The 25,074-nt window shown below is 37.1% G+C and overlaps 1 protein-coding gene across 3 annotated transcripts in view; it reads right to left on the bottom strand.

The window, feature by feature from the left end:
* Positions 1-939: 939 nt before the first annotated feature.
* The window catches only part of TMEM241 (transmembrane protein 241), a 40,673-nt gene continuing 16,538 nt past the window's right edge, over positions 940-25,074 (bottom strand). For 2 of the 3 annotated variants that reach the window (XM_081950981.1, XM_081950980.1), the window contains exons 8-15: positions 24,373-24,421; positions 23,783-23,828; positions 22,168-22,203; positions 21,541-21,575; positions 19,122-19,191; positions 17,117-17,210; positions 8,741-8,805; positions 940-4,796 (exon numbers count right to left, since the gene is read on the bottom strand). In XM_081950981.1, the coding sequence (XP_081807107.1) occupies positions 4,736-4,796; positions 8,741-8,805; positions 17,117-17,210; positions 19,122-19,191; positions 21,541-21,575; positions 22,168-22,203; positions 23,783-23,828; positions 24,373-24,421 (456 nt within the window). In that variant the 3' untranslated portion in view covers positions 940-4,735. The remainder of the gene's footprint in view (positions 4,797-8,740; positions 8,806-17,116; positions 17,211-19,121; positions 19,192-21,540; positions 21,576-22,167; positions 22,204-23,782; positions 23,829-24,372; positions 24,422-25,074) is intronic. The other variant, XM_081950982.1, reaches the window with a different exon arrangement.

Below are 25,074 nucleotides of genomic sequence, written 5' to 3' on the forward strand. Positions count from 1 at the left end.
AATGGAAAATATGAGGGCTGACCTGAAGAGTGTCTGCACTGGAGAAACTCTCGCAATCTGACAGATTTGGAGCACCTTTGCAATGAAGACTGGGCAAAGATTCCCAAGACAAAATGTGCCATGCTGATAGGCTCCTTCCCCAAAAGACAGAATGGTGTCATAAAATCAAGAGGTGCTACATCAGAGTATTTTTATGCAACCATGTTATTGTAAATTTTTATTGTAATTTTCCCCCCTAAAAGATTCTAGTTTGTTTTTCTATTAGGTTTACAATGTATGTATTATATTAAAGGTGGAAAGAACTCTGAAGTGGTTTACCTTGGTCTGATATGTTTCAGGAATCTGGCATTTTAATGGGTGCATAGACTGTCTATATCCAGTGTGTATTCTCAGAGATTTTAAGGAATAGCAAATCATCAATTCCACAGCTGGGTCTTTCAGAATTATAATTTCAGATATGTGAATAAGAGCAGTATGTTCCTTGTAGTTGTTGCAGAACACTTAAGTACGTACATCTCATAATATTATGAGAAAATCCAAAGATCACAATTATCAAAATCCAAATCTTTTTTTTTATTACGAAATACCATCTGTTATTTTTTAGTATGAAAAATAATCCTTGCCAAGAAAAATCTTTTATAATTAATTAAGGCAGTCCTTATCTTGATTAATGATGCAGAAGTCCAAGACAAAGCTGTTCCGTCATTGGATTAGGAAACTCCATTCAGCTACCTAAAATACTCACCTCTTTTCATTAAAAGGCACTCAGAATTGCCGAGTTACATTTTGGATGTTTTCTAACGTTCAGCCTTTAAGAAAAGATACTGATGAGTTCTAAATAATATTAATAATAAGGACTGCTAGCTAATTATTTTTTTAAATTTTTTTTCATTAAATAGTCTTCATAAGTATTTACGTCAATTGATCATATAATTTAAATCAAAGTCTCAATATAACAGTTTATTTGAGAAAGTGAGGGAAGTAGAGGAAGTTATGTACAATTTCATACAGCTGTCAAAAGCAATTCTTTTTACAAAGATGGGGTATTTAGAAAATACATTAATTTGGAAAGTCCAAAATATGCAACATAACAGAAACTCATTGGCAAGAATAAATTCCCTTAATAAAACTTCTTTTCTTAATGATTTCCACGACATTCTCAATAAAAAATAAGCCTGTTGAATCAGTTTTTGCTTTTGAACTAAATACCGGGTTGTATCTCGTAATAATGAAAATGTCTATAATGATATATTAAGTTACAAATAATTTAGACCATTGCATAATGCAAATAGCATATTCTTTGCCTGCACATATTTCCAGATGTTGCAACAGTAGTTTAATTAGAAGCTTCCATGGGTAGAGACCTTATTCTAGATCAGCATGGATTATAGTGGAATGGTACAGAACCTTTAAGGCTTTTTAGTATTCTGAGAGAAGGCAAAGTACAAAAATGGATGGGAATATATACAGTATGGTTGAGACGACATTGAATTTAATTTAAAGTTAGTTAACATTTGGGGTGAATAAAATTGAATAATGTTATTTATTATCCTGTAATAATCTGCAAGTGGTCCTTGACATGACCCCAATTGGGATTGCAATCTCAGTTGTTGAGCAAAGATTACATTGGTCAAACCCAAGGCTCTGGAGTACACATGTAGCCCTAGAGTTTTTGGACAGTGCATCCTAGGGCTAAAAGGAGTAACACAATGGCTTAATGTGAAACTGTTTGGTATATGTATATATACATAACAATTGAATAAGCCTCAGGTTTGAGGAAGGCAGTGGATTATTCTTCATCTGAGTAAGTGTGCCTATAGTCTACAGATGTCTGAATGTAGAGCAGTGTTCTTCAACCGTGGCAACCTTAAGTTATGTGGGCTTCAGCTTCTAGAATTCCCCTAAGTGCATGATGGCTGGGGAATTCTGGGAGTTGAAGTCCATTTATCTTCAAGCTACCAAGGCTGAAACACAGTGTAGAGATTTTTTTACATGTTTGATGGGGAGAGACTTGAAACCCTTTGCATAGAGGACTCATGAATTCATCAGAATATATGCAATGTTTATCATGTCTGTCAAATGTTTGCCTTCTAGGAAGGAACACAGCAATACACTTTTGCTCATTTGGGAGTCAGTTCTAGATCAGATATTACACTAGCTCTGTAATAAAGCAACTTTTTATTCTGAATGTGAGATTCAGAGACCTGCAAAATCAGGTTCTTCTGAAATGTTAGTGAGCTGAACATTGTGATTTCTGTTGCTCTTTCTAAATTGACAGATTCTTGCAACAAGATTGCATAAAACTATCATAATATTGGCTGAAATACTTCTCTTTTGGAGTAATCTAGAGTGTATTTATTTTGAGGGGGGGTTGCTTTGAATAAATAGAGCAAATGATTCAGTCCTTTTGAGGATTTGAAAAATGGAAGTGACAAAGATAGTCCTTGACTTATGACTATTGAGCCCAACATTTCTGCTGCCAAACAAGACAGCTGTTAACTGAGTTTTGCTACTTTTTATGACTTTTCTTGTCACATTTGTTAAGTGAAACACTGCAGTTGTTAAATTAGTAATGCAGTGGTTAAGTGAATCTGGCTTCCCCATTGATTGCTTGTCAGAAAATTGTGGAAAGTGATCACATGACTCTATGTCACTGCAACTGTCATAAATATCAGTCAGTTGCCAAACACCTGAAGTTTGAGCAGGTGACCATGGGGATGATATAATGTAAGTGTGAAAAATGGTCATAATTCACTTTTTTCAGTGCTGTTGTAACTGAATGTTCACTAAAGGAACTGTTGTAAGTTGAAGACTACTTGTATCTAAATGCCCCTTAACAAGCTCCTTACCCAGATGGCAAGAGCTTTTGCTAAGCAAAAATGTTTAGGAATTAAAGAGATACAAGTATTTGCTATAGAAAGAGGCTGCATTCATCTAAAGCAATGCTGCAGACCGAATTTTGAAACTATGCAGTATCACTATATTTCCTTGTAAGTTTGCAGAGCCAGAACTAATCACAACATACAGGTAAGTGTTATAATCCATATGTATAAATATTTGGGTAGTAATAATAAACATTTGAGTGAAAAAAACAGACTAATGCTTAAATGTAAGATTCACTTTATTTTTTCATTCAATAGTGTTGCAGACTATCATCCTAATTTTTACTCTTATTTTCCAGAGAGTCCTTGATACACATCAGATTCTGGGATGGGGTGGTTTTTTAAAAAAATTTCTAATTCTCAAATGGTTTCATTGCATATAGGAAGTAGAACTGAATGTGATGCTCTTACCTTAGTGGAGATTGAACCATATCCTTCCTGCTTACCATTCAATTCTATTGAATTTGAATATTCACAGTGATTTTTATCTCTAACATGCCAAAAAGTACAGAGTATTGGAGAAGACCTTCCAATGAGTTATTATTTCTTTTCAAGGTATATTGGAAATCCATTTGCTTTTATAAAGAGGCTCAAAAATGCCAACCCACAATGTACTTATAACCCTGTATCCATGGGAACAAAATTAACTTAGCCAATATGCTTACATTTTGCCCATGCCAAGGCAAACTGGTGACAGATGGCTGTGTTCATATATTATCGTACATATAAAAGCACAATGTAAGTTGGAGTATTGTCTGAACCCAACTAATGTAACTCGTTAACAGTTTAACTGAATTAATGTACAGTATGTGAATCAATGATAGAAGGTGTAGGGAAAAAAGCACAAATGATGATATGCACCTGAGTTAAAACAACTAGTGTTGTGTGGTCGGACAAAAAGGGGTAAGTTTTCAAGTGCACTTATCCTATCAGAGTAACTGATGATCACTTATTTATGAGTGGTCATTTATAGTCTGGTTGGATTTTTCTTGCATCTTATGTTTGCCTGACAGCAAATTTGTAAAGGCATGCTGGCTGGGGAATTCTGGGAGTTGAAGTCTGCACATCTTAAAAGTTGCCAAGGGTAAAAAGCAGTGTATAGGCTGCATTCTACACTGCTTCAGTAAAATGAAACTTAGCACTATTATATGTGAGGGTTGGATCATATGAGGTCATTATATCTTATATCGCTGCCCCCTCCGCCCTCAGGAATGTATGGTACTGATGCTTGTCAATGGACCTATTCCTCCGACACAGTTTTGCTGCCAACATCTTACCATCCAGTGTCAGGAGGAGGATAAAGAAGCAAGAAGTATAGTATGTTACCTACAATAAGTAATGTGCCCTCCAGGCTAATGAGGAACACAACTACTGTTTATCTAAAAAACATCCAAGATCAGAATAACCACTAATGCAGGGCTTCATGAGGGGGTATTGGGTCATCTATTCCGTTTTGTGATAAAATAAGCAATTATCATCTGAATAGAGTGCTACAATTAGAACATTAGCCCTGAGAAAAAAAAGTAGAGAATGTTTGGATAATACCAGAGAAGTTCCAGTTTAGTGATGATCCTTCATTTTAGCATAATATCATAAAAAAGAATCAAATCCCATTTTTATGCATTGCTATTAATAGAAGGTATGGCTTAAAAACAGGAACAGGTAGAATTCATCCTACACTATCCTATAGTGGATGTCTCGGTCTTATTGCGAATAGGACATTTTTTTTGAGAAAGCCATCATGGGACTGCACTTGTAACCTGATGTTTGCCTACATGTCTTCAGTAACCACTTGTTCTTAAACAAAAATTGAGCAGTCCCATTGAAGAGTCATCTTCCTCACTTGCCAGTGTTCATGTGACAGTCCTTTCAATATAAAGAAGAAAGACTTCAGCAAATCCAGCCAGCAAAAGACTGTTAAGAAAGGATAGCGGAAACTTTGTTAGCAAATATTTGCTAGAACAAACACCAGAAACACACAATCAATCAACACACATAACCTAAAGCCAATAAAGTTAATTCTGAAGGTTTTTCAGCTTTCAATAATGGAAGCAAGCATGGATTGGGTTTGCTGAAAATATGATCCCACCCAGATTCCATCTATAAGACTCATCCCCCAATCCTATTGGTTATGTCCAAGGAAAGGTACCAACAATATAGATTTCCTTCTCCTTCGACTTTCTTCCACCTAGCCTTCTCTTTCTTCCCAGTCAAATCCCGGAAGGCAGAACCACTGATTAATTCATGGCATTTTGAAATTTGGATCAAAGTATAGGGAGCGTTCAGTCAATGTTTTCCTCTAGGGAAGCTCTGAGAATAACAGGATATGCATGCAGTTCACTGTCAGACTCTTCAACCATGCAAACAAATTTTGGCCCTCCAAATGCTGTTGAATTATGAATCGCAGCAAATCTTGGCATCGGTTATGCAGGCTAGTGAAGCCGGAAGGCATAGATCTGGATGACTAGACTGTCCCAATTCATTGCCTTAATATTTACTCTTAATTGCACAGACGTCTAGGACTATTATTGTGTTTCCCCCAAAATACGACCACCTCAGTCCTAGCTTGATTTTTATACGTGCACCCAAAATAAGCTCTACCCCCAAAATAAGCACTAATTAAGACCCCGCCTTTCCAGGGTGCATGGGTAAAAATTAAGCTAAGGAGGGGAGGGAGGCCTGGAGCTGCCCTACTCCTTACTTTTGGATAGTTGCAGCCAGGCCTCACACACCTCGGCTCATGTTATTGGCTGCAGAGGCCTTCAGGAAAGCCTTGCTGGCTGCAGAAGTGCAAGTATCCGAAGCTGAAGAAGTTCCTGAAAGCCTTTGACAGGGAAAAGGAAGCCGGGGGCAATGCGCGCAAGTGAGGTGAGTCAGTGGACGACATTGCCCCCTCGAAAATAAGTCCTGGTGCCTTTTTGGGTGGGGGGAAACACGGGTATGTAATACTTAATCCAAAACGTCTCTTTCATCTGTCTATTTTAAAACCGTCACAGTTGTACAATCCTCATAATTTAAATGTGAATAGACCTATGATTAATGTTTTAAGACAGAACATTGTTCTCAGTGGCTTGAACCAACACACACTACATAAGCAAAACCAACTTCTTATCCATAGTGCTGTCAACAGGTCACAAATTCCCCCCTTTGTATTGCTCGCAGTATCAGAAATTTATTGAGGGCAGGCAATTTGATCTCAAGAATGGAACTGTATGAATAAATATGTGGTTTATTTTTTCATATTTGTAGGGGATAGCGGTTAAAGTGCTGAAGGAGGATCGGGTGAGCCTGAATTCATATCCATTCACATGAGGATACCAATCATTTTCTCTCAGCCCACTATACCTCACAGAGATGTTATGACAAAATATGAGGAGAGGGGAAGGAATGTTACATACACCACCTTGAACTTCTGGTGAAAAGCAGGGCATAAATCTAGCAAATGCGTAAGATACAATTAAGGACATCTTATCCTGCCCTTCCTTCCAAAATACTAAAGCTGCAGATCCTTTAGGTTTACAATAACTTTGTGATATGTGAGGAAGGAAAATCAACTAGTAAGCTTTGCTGCCCTGCAGGTAGGCTGCAATAACTTGCTAATCTAAGCTTTTCCTGTGTCATCTTTTACTTCTATTTTATTTTTAAAGAGCGTTTATATAAATTATTTATTCCAAATGGGTTTGGAAGGAAATCTCCACAGCAGCTTGGGTGGTCACTTGAATTTCCTATTGTGTTTCTGTAACACTGCCTGTCATCCAGGGGTACCTATCACACCTGCTCCAAAGGTACTTCTCCAATTCTGGCTTCTCATATTCAGGTCGTGTATATGGCATTTCCTGCCCCTGCATTAATGTGACCAACAGCCTACGCTGAACAAAGGATACCAGAGGTTCAAGAGGTTCATCTTTTCTTTCTAGAAAAGTCAGCCCATGCATCATTCATCTTGAGCAAGAGCAACAGATGGCTTCAAGGCTATTCTCCCATTCCTCCTCCTCAAAATCAGCCAAATGCTGCCTCTGCTCTGTGTCTCTTCCAATAGTTCTATGTTTCAGCCTTATATTTTAGTTCCCTGACTTGGTTTACAAAAAGAAAAAACCCAAAGCTGCTTTTGCAGCTATATCAATAAAACAAATCTTTGCACAACGTACAAGCAGAAAGACCTATTTTTTTATGGCAAACTAGCAAAGCTTCTGGATTTTGAGAGTATTATATTCTCTTAGACTCTTAATTTCATTTCTTTTGCAAATCATACTGACGCCTTTGTTCCTGAAATATGATTTGTAAGATTGGTATTATATAAACAATACCATTCTTACACCATAACATACTAAAATCATTATTCATTGTACGCCAAGGATGTGATTGTTTGGAAAAAACCATACTCTTGGAGGTGGGGAGGGGCAATGGTGAGATCAAAGCCCATTAGAAACATCTTGTACAGGCCCACTTGGGAATAAGTCTTACTAAAGCTCAGCAAGGCATACATCTTAATAAACATCATAAGCTTGTAGAGAAGAAAGCTTTCAGCTTCCACTGACTGAGGTAGAAAATAATGACCTTCACAGGTTCATGAACCATCTGAACATAAAGTGATTCCTGTGTCAACCCATCGAGTCTTACAGAATAATTTATTTTGACCCTTATTATCTCTAGAAAAGGGTTCCACAGAGTAGTCATGGTGACCAATCAAAGCTTTTTCTCCATAGATGTAACCAATTTTCTGTTTAAGGTAATTCCTGTCATCTCATTGTGCAGAACTGTATTCCAAAAAGTAATTTTCTGTTGGTGAGAAAGGTTCTTTGCCTTGCGTTTGCTGTCATAACTACAAGCAGTTATGGTTTATATCAAGAAAATTCTTTTTCTTTTTTCAATCTTTGTTTGTTTTGGTGTCTTCAAGTCAGTCTTGACTCCTGGCAAGAGTTTGGAAATGGTTTGTGTTGCCTTTTTCCTAGGGGTGAGAGAGAGTCACTGGCCCAAGATCACCTAGCTGGCTTTGTGCCTAAGGCAGGTATAAAGCTCATGGTCTCTTAGTTTCTAGTCTGGTATGTTAACCATTAAATCAAACTGGCTCTCTTTTTCCATACCAGATATAATTTATGTGCTTTGACTGCTAAAAAGCCCTATTCAAATTAATGGGAATTATTCCCACGTAAGCAGAAGTACCCATGTATACCAGTTCATCATTTCAGAGAAGACAAAAACACTTAAACCTACAGCCATTCACCAGAGGCCCATTGTGCCTCTTATCCTCTAAAGCAGTGGTTCCCAACCTTTTTTTGGCCATGCCCCACCTAAGCATCTTTAAAATCCTGATGCCCACCTGTGACATATCATTCTTACTTTATTCAAAAAGTGAACTCAGCTCATGCGGAGAAAGCCTAAAAGGCCATTAATGTGATTTAAACAAGGTTCAAATTGCCCCTATTAAAAATCAAATTGCCGCCCTGTGGGGAGTAAGCCCCAAGTTGGGAACCACTGTTATACCTGGGGCAGCAGCAGAAGAAAAGGACAAGAAGTAAAGAGAGAAGGCTAGGGAGGCATAGCTTGTCCATCTCTGGCCTACGAGGTCAGCGGGTTTTCTTCACTAAACAGCGCAGCTTCCCTATTCCCATCAGCAACCCAGTGGAGTCATACTGCTGGTACTCTTAGTATTTTTCATGAACCTTATTTGAAAGCAGGTCCTGTCATAATTTACAGCATCAGTTCAATGCTTCTTTCTCTATTTTATAAAATGTTCTTTCTCTGCAGTTTAACTCTGTGGTTTGGCAAAAATGATTCAAGACATAAGGAACTAAGGAAGATGGCTTAGAAATTCAAGGACATTTTAAATAACCACAACTTCTGTGTAAAGTACATACCAGCAAGCAGTTGGTACATTCACTGCAATTTCAAAGAAGAATGGAGACAGACCAGCTGTGATAACCTAGAAAGACAGTAAGACGGAAAGCTGTTTGTTGCAATAATCTCATTTTAATGAATCCCAAGAACTTACAAAGAGCTAGGGTAGGGGTGTACTGAGGATGTGGTCAAAAAAGTCAAGATGCCACAATGATACAATTGAAGATTAAATGTGGCAGATACCCTGCATAAAAATTTGGAGGTTCCCTCAGAAGTTGTCTGACCTTAACATAACCTGAGCCATCTTTTTGAGAAGAGAAAAAATCTGCCAACAGGAATCTTGTACTGAGTGATCCAATGAACTATAGTGTTATTTTTACAGGTAGTCTTCATTTGGAGAAGTATCTGAGTCATTGAGCAAAGTAGTCTTTAAATGAAACTGCAACTATGCTTACAATTTGACTTCTGTTTTCCTTTGCTTTACAGTCCAGCACAGATTGTAATTATGAGGATTGGTAAACTTATTTTTTCAATAGTGTTATAACTGTGAATGGTCACTAAATAAGATAGTTGCTAAACTAGGACTGCCGGCCTATTATGATTTCGAGGAGTGTACCATTTCAAAAGATGAGCCTTCAGTTTAAGAAATGAATTCTAATAATCCAGCTAACCACAGGAACCAAGTAAGTGCTCTACCAGATAACCAGTCAGCAATTCCCCCCTGCCCCGCCCCAAAGCTTGGTGATCTTTGACTGCTATGATCCCATGCTGTCAACCCTGATGGAAAACTGAACTGCTACACTTCTGTCCTGGCTGTAGTGTGTCTGGTGCTGCAGCAAAGGTAGCACAGTATTTCTTTGTGCAATGTGAAATGCAGTGAAAACTCTAGTTTCAACCCATCTCCTAGTTCCTGCAGTTGAGGCAATAGTTAACCTCCTTTCCTTCCCCCAACTTCAGTCTAGGATTTATCATAGGACCTTCCATTTCAAGGCAAGGAAGAAGAGAAAGCAAGCAGCAGTGGCAAGGCCTTTTCTAAACAGCTGTCTGTCTGTCAAAGGAAGTACAGTAATACATGACAATTTCACTGTTGTCCCTGGAAAGTAATTCCTGTTGTAGTCCTCCACTCCTGCTGCTGCAATAACAACAACAAAAAACAGCACGGCTTAAGGCAGTGTTTCTCTCCCTCAGCAACTTCATGCTGAGGTGGGGGATTCTGGGAATTGAAGCCCGTCATCTTAAAGTCAATGAAGGTGAGAAACACTGTTTTCAACCATTGTAAAAAGTGCCAAATTACAAAAGTTGGCAGGATATCTTTTCACCTTCACATGAGTAGGAAAAGTTCCCTTCATGGCAACTACTTGGATTTCCTTTTACAAAGTCCAAATGGGCATAATTGGTACTGAAAATGTGTGTGCACGTGTTATACATTTATTTAGTTTCCCTTTTGTGGAAGGATTTTTTAAAACAGTCTCCAGGGCACTGATGGAATGCCATTTTTTAAATTGTCTGCTTGTAAAGCATCTTAATTCCTATCCCTTAGGAATGTAATTATATTTTTCAGAGTCTCTGGAATTTGGAATTCAAGGGTGATGGGAAGAAGACTGTCATGGCTTTGCAGCCACAATGTATTGGAGATACACAAAAAAGGGGCAGGAGAGCATATGGAAAGAATCCCTTAAAATAGCCCCAAAACAGATCAGAAAACTGAACTAAATAGCCAGAATCTTGAATACTTTACACAGCAACACTGCATTGTTTGAATGTGGTTTATTTCAAGCAGAGGGAGTAAAGACTACCTACCCATTGGCCATTTTAAGATTTCTCTTATTTGAATAGCTTCCACCACAGTTAATCACTACATATAAAACTATAAGAATGGGATTTTCCCCCCTACCGTCCCATTCTCTTTTTTCCATCATTTCTTTTAAAGTATAGGATTGAAAATAGAGGCACTTGTGTTTTTAAACATTGATTTGTACACTCAATTTAAATCTAATACACTTTAAAATAACGAATCAACCAAAATTTGAATTCAAATTCACCTTTAAAAAAAAATCTCCAGGGATCATAAAATAAATTATAATGGAGTGTTTGTATTTTTTTTAAATGCACTTTTAGTATCTGTTTCCTCATGCCTTTCTTCTAATTTAGATTAATTTATAAGCATGAATTTCTGCAATTTTTGTATAAAGAAAAGAAAAAAAAAACCAATCAACCAGAAGTTCAAAGGATAGCAACTAAATGAGTCCCGGACATCATAGGCTTTAGCATTCTGATATGATGTGATTTTTGTATCAATAAACTTTAATACATTTTCTCAATAGTTAACTTTGACCTAGTCCCCAAAGTCAGATTGCAAGCAATCTACATTTACTGAACCAAGGAGAGTACCTTCCCTATTGAAATAATTTTCTCCTACTGGCTTATATCCATATTCCCAGCAAAGTTCATGCAAAACTTTTTCTTTCAAATGAAGATAAATATATGTGTCCCAGCAGCCAATCTGAGTTGGTCACTGGGACCAAAGGTTTATTCTTCCAAGCTTTTGGGTTTGTGCTCATCAACCAGTGTTCCCTGATGGGCTCCAATACGAGCCCAAAAACTTAGAAGGTTGGATCCTGAAAAACTTTTTCTCTATACCTTTAAGTCAATTTCAGAGAATCTAATTTCTATTTTCTCTAGTCTTAATGAAGGGACATAAAAACATCTGTTTGATTTATGAACTTATTTTCAAATGTATTCCAAGTAAGGAAACTTAAATTCAAATTATCCTGCATGTTTATAAGAACATCATCCTTATGAAAAAAAGTTGTAATCATTTTTTCCAATTTATTGCATATCCTGTTTGTGAAACAAGTGCCTTACTCCCCAAGCATATGACAACCAACCTCACAGATGATATTTTCCCACAAGGATTGGTTTTTTTTTTCTGACAGGTTTTATAATGTTTTTTGTGAGCATTCATGGCTCCAATTACCTGCCAAATCCAAAATGCTTCAATTGATTTCACTACAGAAAACTCCTAAAGGAAGATTCAGAGGTGCAGGCCAAAAGTAGAAAAAAACTATGTAAAATCAAGTTTTCTATTGGCCATGTAAAACTGACTACAACAGATTGAACTGGACTGAGAGATAAAATTTATATTGAAGTTAAGATTAAATTTAATACTTAAAATTTATTAAACTTAATAAATTGGGAAATTAAAGTAAGGCACTTTGCCAAGGTAGAAAGTAGAGGAGAAAAAGAAATTCTGAATTGTCTTCTTTCCAAGTTGCAGATAGCATGAAAGGATTGATTTCATTTTTTTAAAACTCTGCATCAAAGCAAGATTTATGTGTGCATGTTGTATATGTGTTCATACCTTGTAAACAGAAAATAGACTTAAAGATATGCTGTGGCAACAAGCCTCTGACAAGCCTCTTGATTGCAAAAACCACATCTGTGCCCTAGTTAGGTATGAATAGGAAAGAGTCCACATTAAGTCACCAATACTAACACTCAAAGCTTTCACTAAATAAAACATTGTCAGACAAATTGATATTATTCAGCAATATTGAAATTACTTGGGAAGATAGTGGCACTTGGAGCAGCATAAAAACTGTGTCTGCTTTAATTTCATTGCAAAAAAGAACATTTCTGTTATTTTTATTTATATTTGTATAGTCACCCAAATCACATGAAACTGACTTTGGGCAGCTTACAGCACTTGATTGAAAAAACAATGTTTACATTATGCCTCTTGTTTTTTCAAAACAATGTTTACATTATGCCTCTTGTTTTTTCAAATATTGCTGTGCACTAAAGATATTTATGATTGTTTTCCATTTCTATTTTAAATTCCAGTCTGTTAATGAGATATTAAAAAAAAAAGTGCTCCTAAGCCAGATTTTTTAAAAAGAACAAAATGAACAGCTTTGCTGGTCCTGTTCCGTTTGTCCCCACAGCAGAATTAAAAAATTCTGTCACTTTTGCAGTATGTCTGCTGTTTCTCAGATAATGTAATGGAAAAGCAAAAAGGAAGAAAAGGAGGGAATGGGAGCTGTGTTATGGTTCATTTTTCTACAAAAAGATTAGCAATGCTACTAGCTCTGTGTTGGAGAACTCTGATCCATCCATTTCTTGCCTAGTTGTTCTTAAGGTCTTCCGCTGAAAATCAACAGCTGGTCTAAATTTCCGAGCCTGGGATAGGCTTAAGATCTTGAGCTCTTCCTTCCCAGTACTGGGACCCTTCATAGGTTAAGTGCCTTTAATGTGGGACTGACTCACATGTTACAAGGCTTGTTTGCCATTTAGATGTTACAGGCAGCTGTACCAACCAATGTGGGTAAATACACCTGGGATAAATTAATTTCAACTTTTTTAGCAGTCCAAGTTTCTGGATCATGTATGCTAAGTCAGCTTGCTCAGCATAGTTGTTTTATGTTTAATTTTATTTTGTATTTCTTCCCTCAGCCAGCTATTTTTTTAAACCAATCTGACTACTCCTGGCAGAGTCCTGGCAGTATTATGAATTTCTCCATGGACTCAAAGGAGACCTAACACAGATATGACTGTATTTTCTTAGCTCTGGCCTATTTTTATCCCATTATCTTCCCTGTCCCATAGCTTCTACTCACCCTACCAGAGGTGGTATTCAGCAGGTTCTGACCAGTTCTGTTGAATGGGTAGCAAAAATTTTGAGTAGTTTGGAGAACCAGTAAATACCACCTCTGACTGACCCCGCCCTCATCTATTCTCTGCCTCCCGAGTCCCAGTTGATCAGGAGGAAATGGGGATTTTGTAGTAACCATCCCCTGGAGTGGAGAGGGAATTTACAGTATCCTTCCCCTGCCATGACCACCAAGCAATGCCCACCAAGCCACGCCATGCCCACAGAACCAGTAGTAAAAAAATTTGAATCCCACCACTGCAATACCTATTTCTTCCAACTAGAATTGTACCAAGAAACAGGAACAAATTATCAGATAAGATTGGGGACCAAGGACAAACCTGAAAACCAAGCTATCCTGAAAGAAACTCTAAGCTAATGACCTGAATAAGAATGTACTTGTGACATAATACTGTCTAATTTCTGTATCTTCTAAATCTGAACATTTGTCAACATTCAATCATCTGGCATATGTATTTGCAAATTATTCCTGGACCAATTCTTGTTATTTCCCCCCCTTTACTGTCTCCATGAATCATTGTTGACTATAAATAGCTTAAGAGTAAAACTAAATAAAAACCTTGGTTTGCCAAGGTGGGCACAGGAAAGTTATAAAGAGAATAATTTTTAATGGTTAAGATTTTACAGATTCTGGAACTCGCTCATACTGTTTTATTAGGAAGTAGTAACAACATTTGAAATGGTAAAGAAGATGCATTACAAATAATGTAATAATGTTATGATTATGAGTAACTTGGCAATGCTTTATACTTTTCAGCATTTTATACAATAATCTGACATGTAACCAGAAAAGAAGAAAAGTTCAGTAGCTCACGGTTGCTTGGTGCTAGAAAGGACAAGATTGCTATTTCACTGTTAATATTTATTATATTTCGATTCCGTTTGTCTTTTATCGTAGAGTTCATGGCATGAAACGAAGGTTCCTAATAGGTCTTCCAAATCAGCTTAGCTTTAGCAAAACCATAATGCCTTCAGATCATGTTCTTAATTAGTGTCTACAATGATTGACATGGATGGGAATGGCCAGTGTGAATGAACTGATTAAACTGCCCACAACTCTAATTTATACCAAGGTAAATGAGGCACTATTAAGACTAGCCTGAAATATAGCTTGTGTTGCAGTTACCATATTCTTTCTTAGATTGTTTTTCTATAGGTTTGAACTGCAAAAGCTCATTTTGATAGTTTTAATCTCATGAGAGAAATTGTACTTTTTAATGCCTCAGCATTACAAAAGAAATAGAATTATATCAAATACAAGCATTATAAAGATATTTTTTTGAGGACTCTGCATCAATTTGAGTGCTGAATAATTAGTGCTGGATGCCTCAAAGTTATTATCAAGTCATCTCTATGGAAACAAGCAGAAAGCCTACATTTATAGCTGCAACAAGTCCCTTGTATCAATACCCTCTATACTCTACATCCTCTTCATGTATTAAAATTACAGGAAAGTTGAATGTTGGTTTTGGGTATGCCTTAGGACAGTGATGGCTAACATTTTTGTGTGCTAAAAGCGTGCACAAGTCTGCGCAACTGCTTGCACGTGCCCACACCAATAATACAATGTACATGCGACACCCCCCCCGTGCCCTGTCCTCTGAACATGCATGTTTGACAACCCCGTGCGCCTCCCACCCACCTTGTGCATCTGTGCATGACCCCCTGCCCCGTTTTGGGCCAAGAAGGCTTCCGTGAAACCTCCTGGGGCCAAAAACGGGCCACGGGGGAGGGGTGCATTACTTCACCACCCCCACATATGCAAGCATGACACTCCCCTCATAACCCTGCACATGTGCGTGCAACTCCATGCATGCATGCGCATCTGCATGCGCCCCAGCCCCCACGCATGCACAGCAGAGACTCAAAAATCAGCTGGCTGGTTGGAGTTGTGTGTGCCAGTGCAGCTAAGCTGGGGCAACTACTCGCATGCCCACAGAAAATGCTCTGCATGCTACCTGTGGCACATGTGCGTTAGGTTCGCCATCATGGCCTTAGGATCAATATTCATTATTATATTCATAGACCACAGTGACCTTTTCAAAACATAGTTAAATTCAGCTAATGTTGCCTTTATTTTTTTCCTGTTATAATCATGGGGAATATTTATATTTGCATAAACCATTTTTGGTTGAAGAAAATGTCAGGCAATCCTTGGATAACAGGTATTTTTGTGCCCCCTATATATTGTGCTCACAATATGCTTGCCTGCATCATGAAGGGACAAAAATCCCTTCATTCCCCCACCAGAAAAATAGAAGAATCTGCTAGCCTTCTCCTCTACCATCAGTTCTTATGTTATCTCTGTGTGTATTTGATCACATTTGCTTAGGTGTTTAGAGAAAAAAATCTGAGAGGCATCTATATGAAAGTCATAATGAGACAAGACTAATTACTAAAAAAAACACCCCAAATATTCCTGCATATATCAGTTTTGTGATAACACAGCAGTAAATCTACATGCAGAATACCTTTTACTAAGCATTATGAATGGTGGCTTGGCAGGAAAACGATGTACATTTTTTTCCTCTTGCATTATTAATGATGCCCAGCATTCTGAGTGGCAGTAGGAAGATGATTTACACATTTCAGCATTTTATACAATAATATTACATGTAACCAGAAAGGGGAAAAAAGCCACATGACAAAAAGTTAAGAGTCAATGTAGAGGATGAAGTTATAGAGGGACTTTCAGTGCCCTTTAGTTTTACATGGAAATTAAGTACTAAAATTGATTAAAGGGAGGGTGCAGTGAAAAATTCCATCCCTCCCCCCATTAAAAAAAAAACCACTACTCCCATTGGCTGCAGAAGTATGGCTGTGGTTTCCAATATAGTAATACCAGTTATGTTGTGGGTTTCAAAGAAAACCTATTTTATGTCTTTGGGGGAAATGCTTAAAGAAGCATATGTTCTGTTCTATGAGACCTGGAAGAATTACTGTAGTTTTCGAAGTATAAGATGCACCAAGGTTTTGAAGAGGCAAATTTTTTAAAAAAAAATTTTTAGCACTCTGCAAACCTCCAAAAAACAGCCCTTTTTGCGAAAACGGGCCCGTTTCCCCCTCCCCCCAAAAGGCCTTTAGGGAGCTTGCAGAGTCCTTCTGGGAGAGGCTTGCAGAGCCCTTCTGGGAGGGGCCACAAAAACGAGCAAAAAACGGCCCATTTTTTGCGAAAAGGGCTCATTTTTCGTAAATGGGACATGGATAGCCTTTAGGAAGCTTATAGAGTGCTCCTGGGGGCTGGGGGGGGGTTAAATTGAGCAAAAAAAGGACCGCTTTTTGCTCATTTCTGCCCTCCCCAGCCTCCAGGAGCTCTCTAAAAGCTTTCTAAAGGCTATGCATGGCTATTTTAGTGAAAGGGGCGGGGCTTCAGGAGGCAAAAAAATGCTGTATTCAGTGTATAAGACGCACCCAGGTTTTCAGCCTCTTTTTGGAGGGAAAGGGTGCATCTTATACTCCCAAAAATATGGTACCACAATATTTCAAAAATGCATAAGGTATATTTGTGGAAGATCTATATATAGTTTGATGAAATCTGTGAAGGAGATGGAATTACATAGTGAGAAAAGACTTCTTTTTTATTGTTTTATTACATAATAGAAAACAAATATTAGCCAAATACAATGGTATTTATACAACAGGAACTATAATTTATTATCACTGTAATGATTAAATTAAAGACAATGCTCACTTAAACTTTTGAGATATAGAATAGTAATCAGCTTACCTTCGCTACAAAATTCCAAGCTAAATATTGTCCTGAGGAGATGCTGCTTTTAAGTTTCATAGTATGTAAAGTCAGAAGAAATCCCAAAAGTCCACTGTGGTAGGTAGTAGAAAAATGTATTAGTTGAGTTTTTGTGTTCAAATAAGAACCTTAAAAAACAAGTTAATGTTTTTTAGAGATAAGCAACCACTACCCTATGTTTCCATCACTTTTCGATCACATATAGAAAGCTTTAAATCAGCTTTCCCAGCATGATGTCCTCCAGATGTATTGGATATTATTTCCCAAAATTGACCATGGCAGAATGGCCTCTGGCACCATCTTAGGGAAAGATGCTTTAGATTTCATAAAGAATCCCATCAAGGAAAGCAGGACTAAGAATTTCCTGAAATTCCTTCTCCCATTGCAGGACCATTCTAATTCTGGAACAGATTGTGATGGGAGAAATTAAGCTACAGGGAGAAAGTCCAATCAGTAAAAAATTGTTCTTCCATTTTGCTGGCAGCAGCATCCTAGTGGCAGAACTTTGCTTAAAGATGCTTTGTTTGGTTGGGGGAAACTTTGGGCCAGGATTCTGTAGAGAATACAGTAATCTGCCCATCTTTAAACCATAGTTCAAATCTTATTCAGCTATTCAGTTCACTTGGAGATTTTAGAGAGTCACTATTTTTCAGGAGGCAATTCTTGGAATTTTAAAATCATGTCCATAAACCAGGGGCTCCCAATCCCCGGCCCATGGCCCGGTACCAGTCTGCAGCCCATTGGGAACCAGGCTGCGCAAGCAGCAGGCAAGTGCATGAATCTGCCTTTGTGCAAGCGGTGCACACGCATGTAAAACCAAATTATCATAGCCATAGATCCTGCTCAGTGATCATTCAAAATTACAATGGGGCTAAATGAGTGAGATGTATGACCTGTCTGCAGAGTTGTGGCTGTCACATTGTCTCAATGGTCATGTGATTGCAATCCAGGCACTCGGTACCCAATTCGCAATTGCAACAGTGTAGTGAAGCACAGTTCTTTCACAACTTCTGATATTCCGTGCCAGCTTCCCTCAAGCAAAATCAGTGGGAAAATTGGCAGAGCGTTGGATGTTGCTCCCACTGCTTTTTCATCTGCCTGCACTCCAGCTTATGGCATTCCCTGCAGCAGAGCCTGCCTGCAGTATCCCTCCCCTCCCCCCTCCACCAACAGCATTTGTGCACCCACTGGCCTGCTTGTCTGTTACTCTGGCTTCTTCCTTCTTAATGACTCACACAGTTCTAGAATTAGATCTTCAGGATTGCCATCATTAAGTGATGCAGTCATGTAACATTGCCCTTTACAACCTACTGCTTAGCAACAGAAATTCTGGCCCCAGTTGTCATCAGGACTAATAAACCTATTTTTAACTCAAAAGGTAGCTAAAGAATGCCTCAAAAACGTCAGAGCTGGAGATATCAGCTGAGAAAGCTTGAGAATCTTTGAAACATTACTAACATTATTAATAACTGTTTCAATCTAGTAAGAATACCTTTTAGAAGCATGCTTCAGCAAAACTGAATGAAGGGGCGAAATTATTTAAAAATTAACATTTAGACTGCATCCTGTTGGGGCCAATATGCTGATTCTGTAAACCGTTTAGAGAGGGCTGTAAAGCAGTATATAAATATAAGTGTTATTGCTATTACTTCTGAATAGACATGTATTGGGATTTTGGTCTTATTCACTTGAATGAACTTTTCCTGTGTTGGTGCCTTTTGTGAGTACTGCACTATAACTTGTATAAACCCCAGCAAAATTTTATGCAGCCTTTTGCTGCAAATAATCCTATAGTTTATTCACATTGTAATGTTTGGCATATTAAATTTCAGATTAATATGATGCATCACCGTGGATCAATAATTGAATGCTTTGACCATACTCGAGCCTAGAAAAAAAGAAGCACCTTTAACAGCTCATCAAAAATATAATACTTTGTTTCCCATCCATATCATAAGGTCTGGCTTGTAGCCTGAAAAGTTACCTGGCAAGGCAACTGCTGTGAAAGATATAAAAGTACAGAAGTGGAAATTCCAAGGCACTGAAGAGATCACCTAAGAAATAAAATCATATTTTTAGTTTTTTAAAAAATTGGCACCAGTGTTTGGTTGCTGTTGAAAAATGGGCAGAAGAAAGGAACACATTGTAAAACTGGAATTGAACGGCTTGTTCTTGGTTTTAACATGATTTTTATCACTTCAATAATTTGCCACTGCTCTTACAACATTTCATTCTCTTTCTCATCAGTCTGAAATCAGCTTGTAAAAAAGGAAGAATGCCATTTAAGGAGTATGTTTCTACTTTAAAAATGTTTGTATTTTCCATGGAGATTCATGAGCAAGACTCCCATTTATAATTATGGTTGTTCAGGGAGTAATTTGTTTTCCACTGACTATATTCATTCATTTTTGCTCCGTATGATGCCATAGGAAATATTTGCAAGCAATGACTATTTCCTTCTATCACTTTGAATTGTTGTAAAGAGAAGAAGAAACTGCAAAGATAAGGAGGGAGAAGATATGAATTGGATTGCCATTTTAGGGTCTCATAAAGGAGGGACTTGTTAAGGTACATTTGAGAATACATTGCACAGAAGAGGTGTTCTTCAATAGCATTGTATGTTAAATGTATTGTCTCCCAAAAATCAGATATTTTTGTGCTCTTTGAAGAACAAAATAGTCATTGACATATGACCACACCTGAACCCAAAATTACCATTGCAAAACAAGATGGTTGTTAAGTGAGTTTTGTCTCTTTATGACTTTTCTTGCCACAATTGTTAAGTGAATCACTGAAAGATAAGTTAGTAACTCAATAGTTCAGTGAATCTAGCTTCCCCATTGACCTTGCTTCTCATGAGGTCCCAAAAGGGATTACATGACTGTGGGACAATGCAACCATCATAAATATATTCCAAGTGTAAACATTTGACCATGGGGATGGTGCAATGGTTGTAAGTGTGAAAAACAGTCATACATCACTTTTTCAGTGCCACCATAATTTCAAACAGTCACTGAACAAATTGTTGTAAGTTGAGTACTACTTGTAATCAGATCCCCCAAGATTTACAAATAGCAGACAGGAAAAGAGGGGAAAATTAGGAGTAAGTGTAAGAGTTTATAGAAAAGGCTGATAGACAATAGTCAATTTATTTTGCACCTGCCCATGTTCTTCATCTGGGAGAGTCAGGGTAAATAAAGTCTAGCCCACTTTTTTTAAAAAATTGCTGAAACAAGATTTCCAACTCTGTGTATCCCTTAAAATGGCCTGTCCTAATATTTGAGGGAATCTGGGACATGCAGATTGAATACATCTGGAGGAAAGGCCATGTCACAATAGCTAGCTTGTTTTGGATAACAGAATAACAGAGTTGGAAGGAGCTTAGGAGGTCTTCTAGTTGTTGGCTAAGAGCCATATCAATTGTAAACTAAAGACTTGTCTTTCCCCCCCCATTTAATCATGTTCAAATTCTCTGAAAGTGCCGGGAGAAGACCATGAAGTTTCCTTTTTTAGAAGTGATTTGCCATTGCCTGCTTCCTAAGGCTAAGAGAAAGTAGCTAGTCCAAGGCTATCCAGCAGGCTGAGGTGACCGGTCCAAGGTTACCCTCCTGCCTAAGGAGGAAGCTTCCCAGTTTGCACAAAATTTGAATGCTGTATATTCTATGAATGGTTTATTTCACAATCTTTGGAGATCAAAATTAAAAAAACTAAATTCTGTTTTATAGTAGATTAGAAATAAAAGCACCTTACTGGCAAATCGGAACTCTCTCCTTTGTAGACCATCAACAGAGAGAAAGCTATGCTTTTGGCTTGAAATGTTCACAAACATTTTGTTCCCAAAAGCTCTTGATGATGAAGTAGTGCTCAGCATAAAAGAAAAGACTTGAAACTGCTGTTCTGCAGGGAAACAGGAGTCATGCTAGAGAGCAACAAGAGCTGACACCACTGTCTGTAAAACCCTGAGGAGTGGGGCACTAAAATGCTGTAATCGCAATAGACAATGTTGAGCATTAAGTGTTATTTGACAGTTGAGATGAAATCATGAGCAATTTCATTTTTTCAGACTCTCCTTCACATGAAGTTGTGCTGCAGCCCTTGGCCTCAGCATCAAATTGATGTTGCCCTCTAATGTGCACATGTTCACAATATCTGCACAACATCTGCTATGCACGTGCAGCTCCCAAGTCATGCCATATCAGAGCATCTCTGGATTTGGCTTCAGGCTATTTTTGGATTAGCTAATACTTTAAAAAGGAATAGAGTCCCAAGTGTGTAAAAATGATTGCTATGTGTGGTTGAACACACACTCAAACTAAATTCTTAAGTAGCATGCTTAAAGAAATAATATTATATCTGAAAAATGCATACACACATATACCAGTTATAATTATTGATATTTTTACCTGTTGGGTGGGATGCAAAAGCCAACATCACCACACTAGAAATAAAAGATGTAACTATTAATTTTAATATACCAGTAGATAACCCATTATTTATTACAATACATGTCTTTAATCTAAGACTCTTCCAGAAACCTTTCTCAATTCATCTATAAATATTCTCAAGATGGCTGTAGACTTTCTTGGCTATTTTCTGATCCATCTGGGTACGAGAATTCTATAAATACAGCATGGTTCTATATTTGTGAGTCTAAGATTGCAGATATCCACAGAAAGACATTTGTTACAAATATAAGCAGCATTCCTGAATGCTGACACAAAAATATCATTTTTCTAGATCCATGTGATTCTCGGTATAGATTCCATGGAATGAAGCATAATTGCTCTGGGGCATCACATTATATCACATTCAATTCAAAATCCACTAGTTTTTTATAATCAGCTGATAATGTATATGAAAATTGCTTCTGTGTTTCCATCAAAATCTAATTAAGTAAAAGATAGCACTAAATAAGATGAATGAGCAATAAGAATATGGTAGGTATTAACTTAATGTTCAACTTAATGTTCATACAGTTATGTAGAGATGGTAAACATTCCCTATTTTTTCTTAATCAAGATATAACGTACCTGAATGCATAGTTTATGTATTGTTGTTCAGAGATACTAAGGAGGGGGGGAAAGAGTCAGTTACTTAAATGTCAGAACTATGTCAAAACAATATTAATAATTCCTTGAATAATTAGATGCACAAACATACACATATGATATTAACTTTTATTTGCTGTCACTTATGAGATTTCTTGAATGTGATTTAGGCGGGCTGTTCAATCTAACAGATACATGTTATCTTGACTATATATTATGTGACATAGAGTTGTCTTGAAGATGAAAATGTTTCGCCAAAATAGTTAAATACTCATGATGAGTAGTTTAAAAAAATTGGCAGAAGTTTAATCAAGCTGATCTTTACATCATTTCTATGATAAGGTGATAGAAATTGCTAGAGTAGTGTTTCTGGTTCCAGAAAACTACAGATCAGGCTTTCCCACACATTTTTCACACTCTGATTTAAAACAAGTATTTTTCCCTTCATACTAAAAAGTGAGATGTTTAATTTGTCTACGGAATTAGAAAAAGATTGACATTGTTTTCAGAGGTTGTTTTCACTCAAAAATACAGCTATCTGTAAATAATGTATCTATACTTAAATTATATTTTCAAGGAGTAAGCCAATTATTTATTGAGCCTGTCTTATCTCTGTACTCTCTGTTGCCACTGACTTTGGTTTGAGAGATGTACAACTGATCTGGATGAGCAGGATGCATCTGTTGAAAGTGTCCTCCTATTATGAGGTGTAAGAGCTTGATGGAGGGTCCTTTGTGTGGACACCTCTCTTTTGGCATAAGGTGTCTCCAGAAGCAAAGGTGACTCCCATGCTCATTACCTGAAAGCAAATATAAATTTCGTATTTTTGGAATGTCTTTGGTGGGCATTGGTTGTATGGAGTTAATGAAATCAGAGTGGTTGTTACTGTTTTCCATCAAATTATGTATTAATTATTATGTTTTAGACCTGTACGCTGCCTGGATTCCCTCAGAACTGAGGTAATTAATAAAGTTTATACATAAATAAATCTACTCATACATTTTTTGTTCTAAAGTTTATTTAATTACCATAATGAATGGTAAGGATCTACTGAGCAATATTTCCATTCATTACATCTGTTTCTAATAATATACCTTTCAAACCAGGTTTTTCTAGGTATATTGGGACCAAAAGTAACTTCCAGAATTTTCAACTACTACTGGATAGGTAAAGTAAGGTAAAGGAGTCCCTGTGGATTTTACTCCACTAGTTGTTGCCAACTATCAGCGGCGGTGTTCATCTCCATTTCAAGGCCATTGAAACAACGCTGTCCAAAGACATTTCTGCAGTCATGTGGCCAGCATAAAATCTCGGAGCGCTGTTACCATCCCACCAAAGTAGTACCTATTTATCTACTGGATAGGCTGACTAAGAAATTTTAGTTCTAATACATCTTAAGGGTATCAAACTATGGAAAGTTACCCTATACTTGCAGAAGGCAACCATCAATTTCTTCTTTGTCTTCTTATTAATCCTTATTAGTCTTTTATCTTAATAATATAATTATAAAGAGCTAAAGAATATAATATTTTTCCTTCTCCAGCTAGACCAGCTAGAATTATTTTAAATATTCCATATTCAGAAAAAATAAAATTACCTTAGAGAATTTGGTTTCCACAACTTGTGAAATACTTTGTAAGCCCCTATGAAAGAAAAGAAAACACAAAGTGCTAATATATTTTTCATTCTCTGGTACAGCTAAGGAATAGATTCAAAAAGGGAGAAATGAGTTATGGTTAAAGATCTATTTGCCTGCATAAAAATCCAAACCTTCTACTACAACATCAAAGCTATTTCTGCTTAGGTTGCATTTTGTATTAACAATCATTTTTCCTATCTAGTACAGATTAAATTTCTTTTCCTAATTCCTTTTTTTAATTGCCTCTGTGCTGTGATCTCCCTTTTGATTCTGTTAATTTACTTTTCCATTTTCACAATGCTATATAATTCAATGTAAAGTTGGACCAAACATGGATCTTTGGAGAGGACAAGGAAAGGGGAGGGGAGGGGAGAGGATTTTCTATTCCACGACTTTCTTTTCCAGGAGAAAGTACAAAGACCATGCTTATGTAAGCCACTAGATACCATATATAAGTAAAGAAAAAAAAAGTGAGACTCATAGCAAAGAGGTGCTACGCGTAGGTCAGAAAGTTGAATTATTTATTTGCTAATTTATTAAAAACTTACCAACACATAGTAGGTGTATGAGGGCCCAAAAATAGCCATCTATATCAAACTGCAAAATAAAATATCAAAGTGTCCTTGTTTCAAAATGTGACACTTACAGTAGGGAATATTTTATTAATAAATAAAGCATCTTATGAATCACTTCACCACAGCAACAATCTTCATATCCAATAATATAGAAAAAGCAAAAACAGCAACCTCATCTTTGGCCAACTCTACCAATAAGCAAGTCCAATATATTCCTAAAAGTTAATTCTAAAGAAATTTTTAAGCATTAAGAATAAGGCAGAGGAAATACCCTCTGTCACAGAGAACAATTTTTTAAAAGAAAATCCAAGACTGATTTTGACACATTTAAATTGCAGCAAGATGTAAAATGGAGAAGTGCCAAGGAATACTATATTAAATACTATATTAAAATGCATCCAATTTCAGGGTGGATGAGTTATAAAATACATGCATTATTATACACAGTGAATCAGAAATGGAAAATTTAAAATACACAATGAAAATGATGTTCTGCATATATTTGAAGTCATTGAACTTATTCTTGCAATACATAATACTTCTAAGGAGCCACAAATATATACACTTTTTTGTAGACTTGCTTTGCCCACTGCCTGAAATGCAGTGGGCTAAAATGCATGCTGACTGGAGAATTCTGGGAGTCAAAATCCACACGTTAAACTTGCCAAAATTGAG

Source organism: Natrix helvetica (genome assembly GCF_964273705.1).
Source record: "Natrix helvetica genome assembly, chromosome: 4".
NCBI lineage: Eukaryota > Metazoa > Chordata > Lepidosauria > Squamata > Natricidae > Natrix > Natrix helvetica.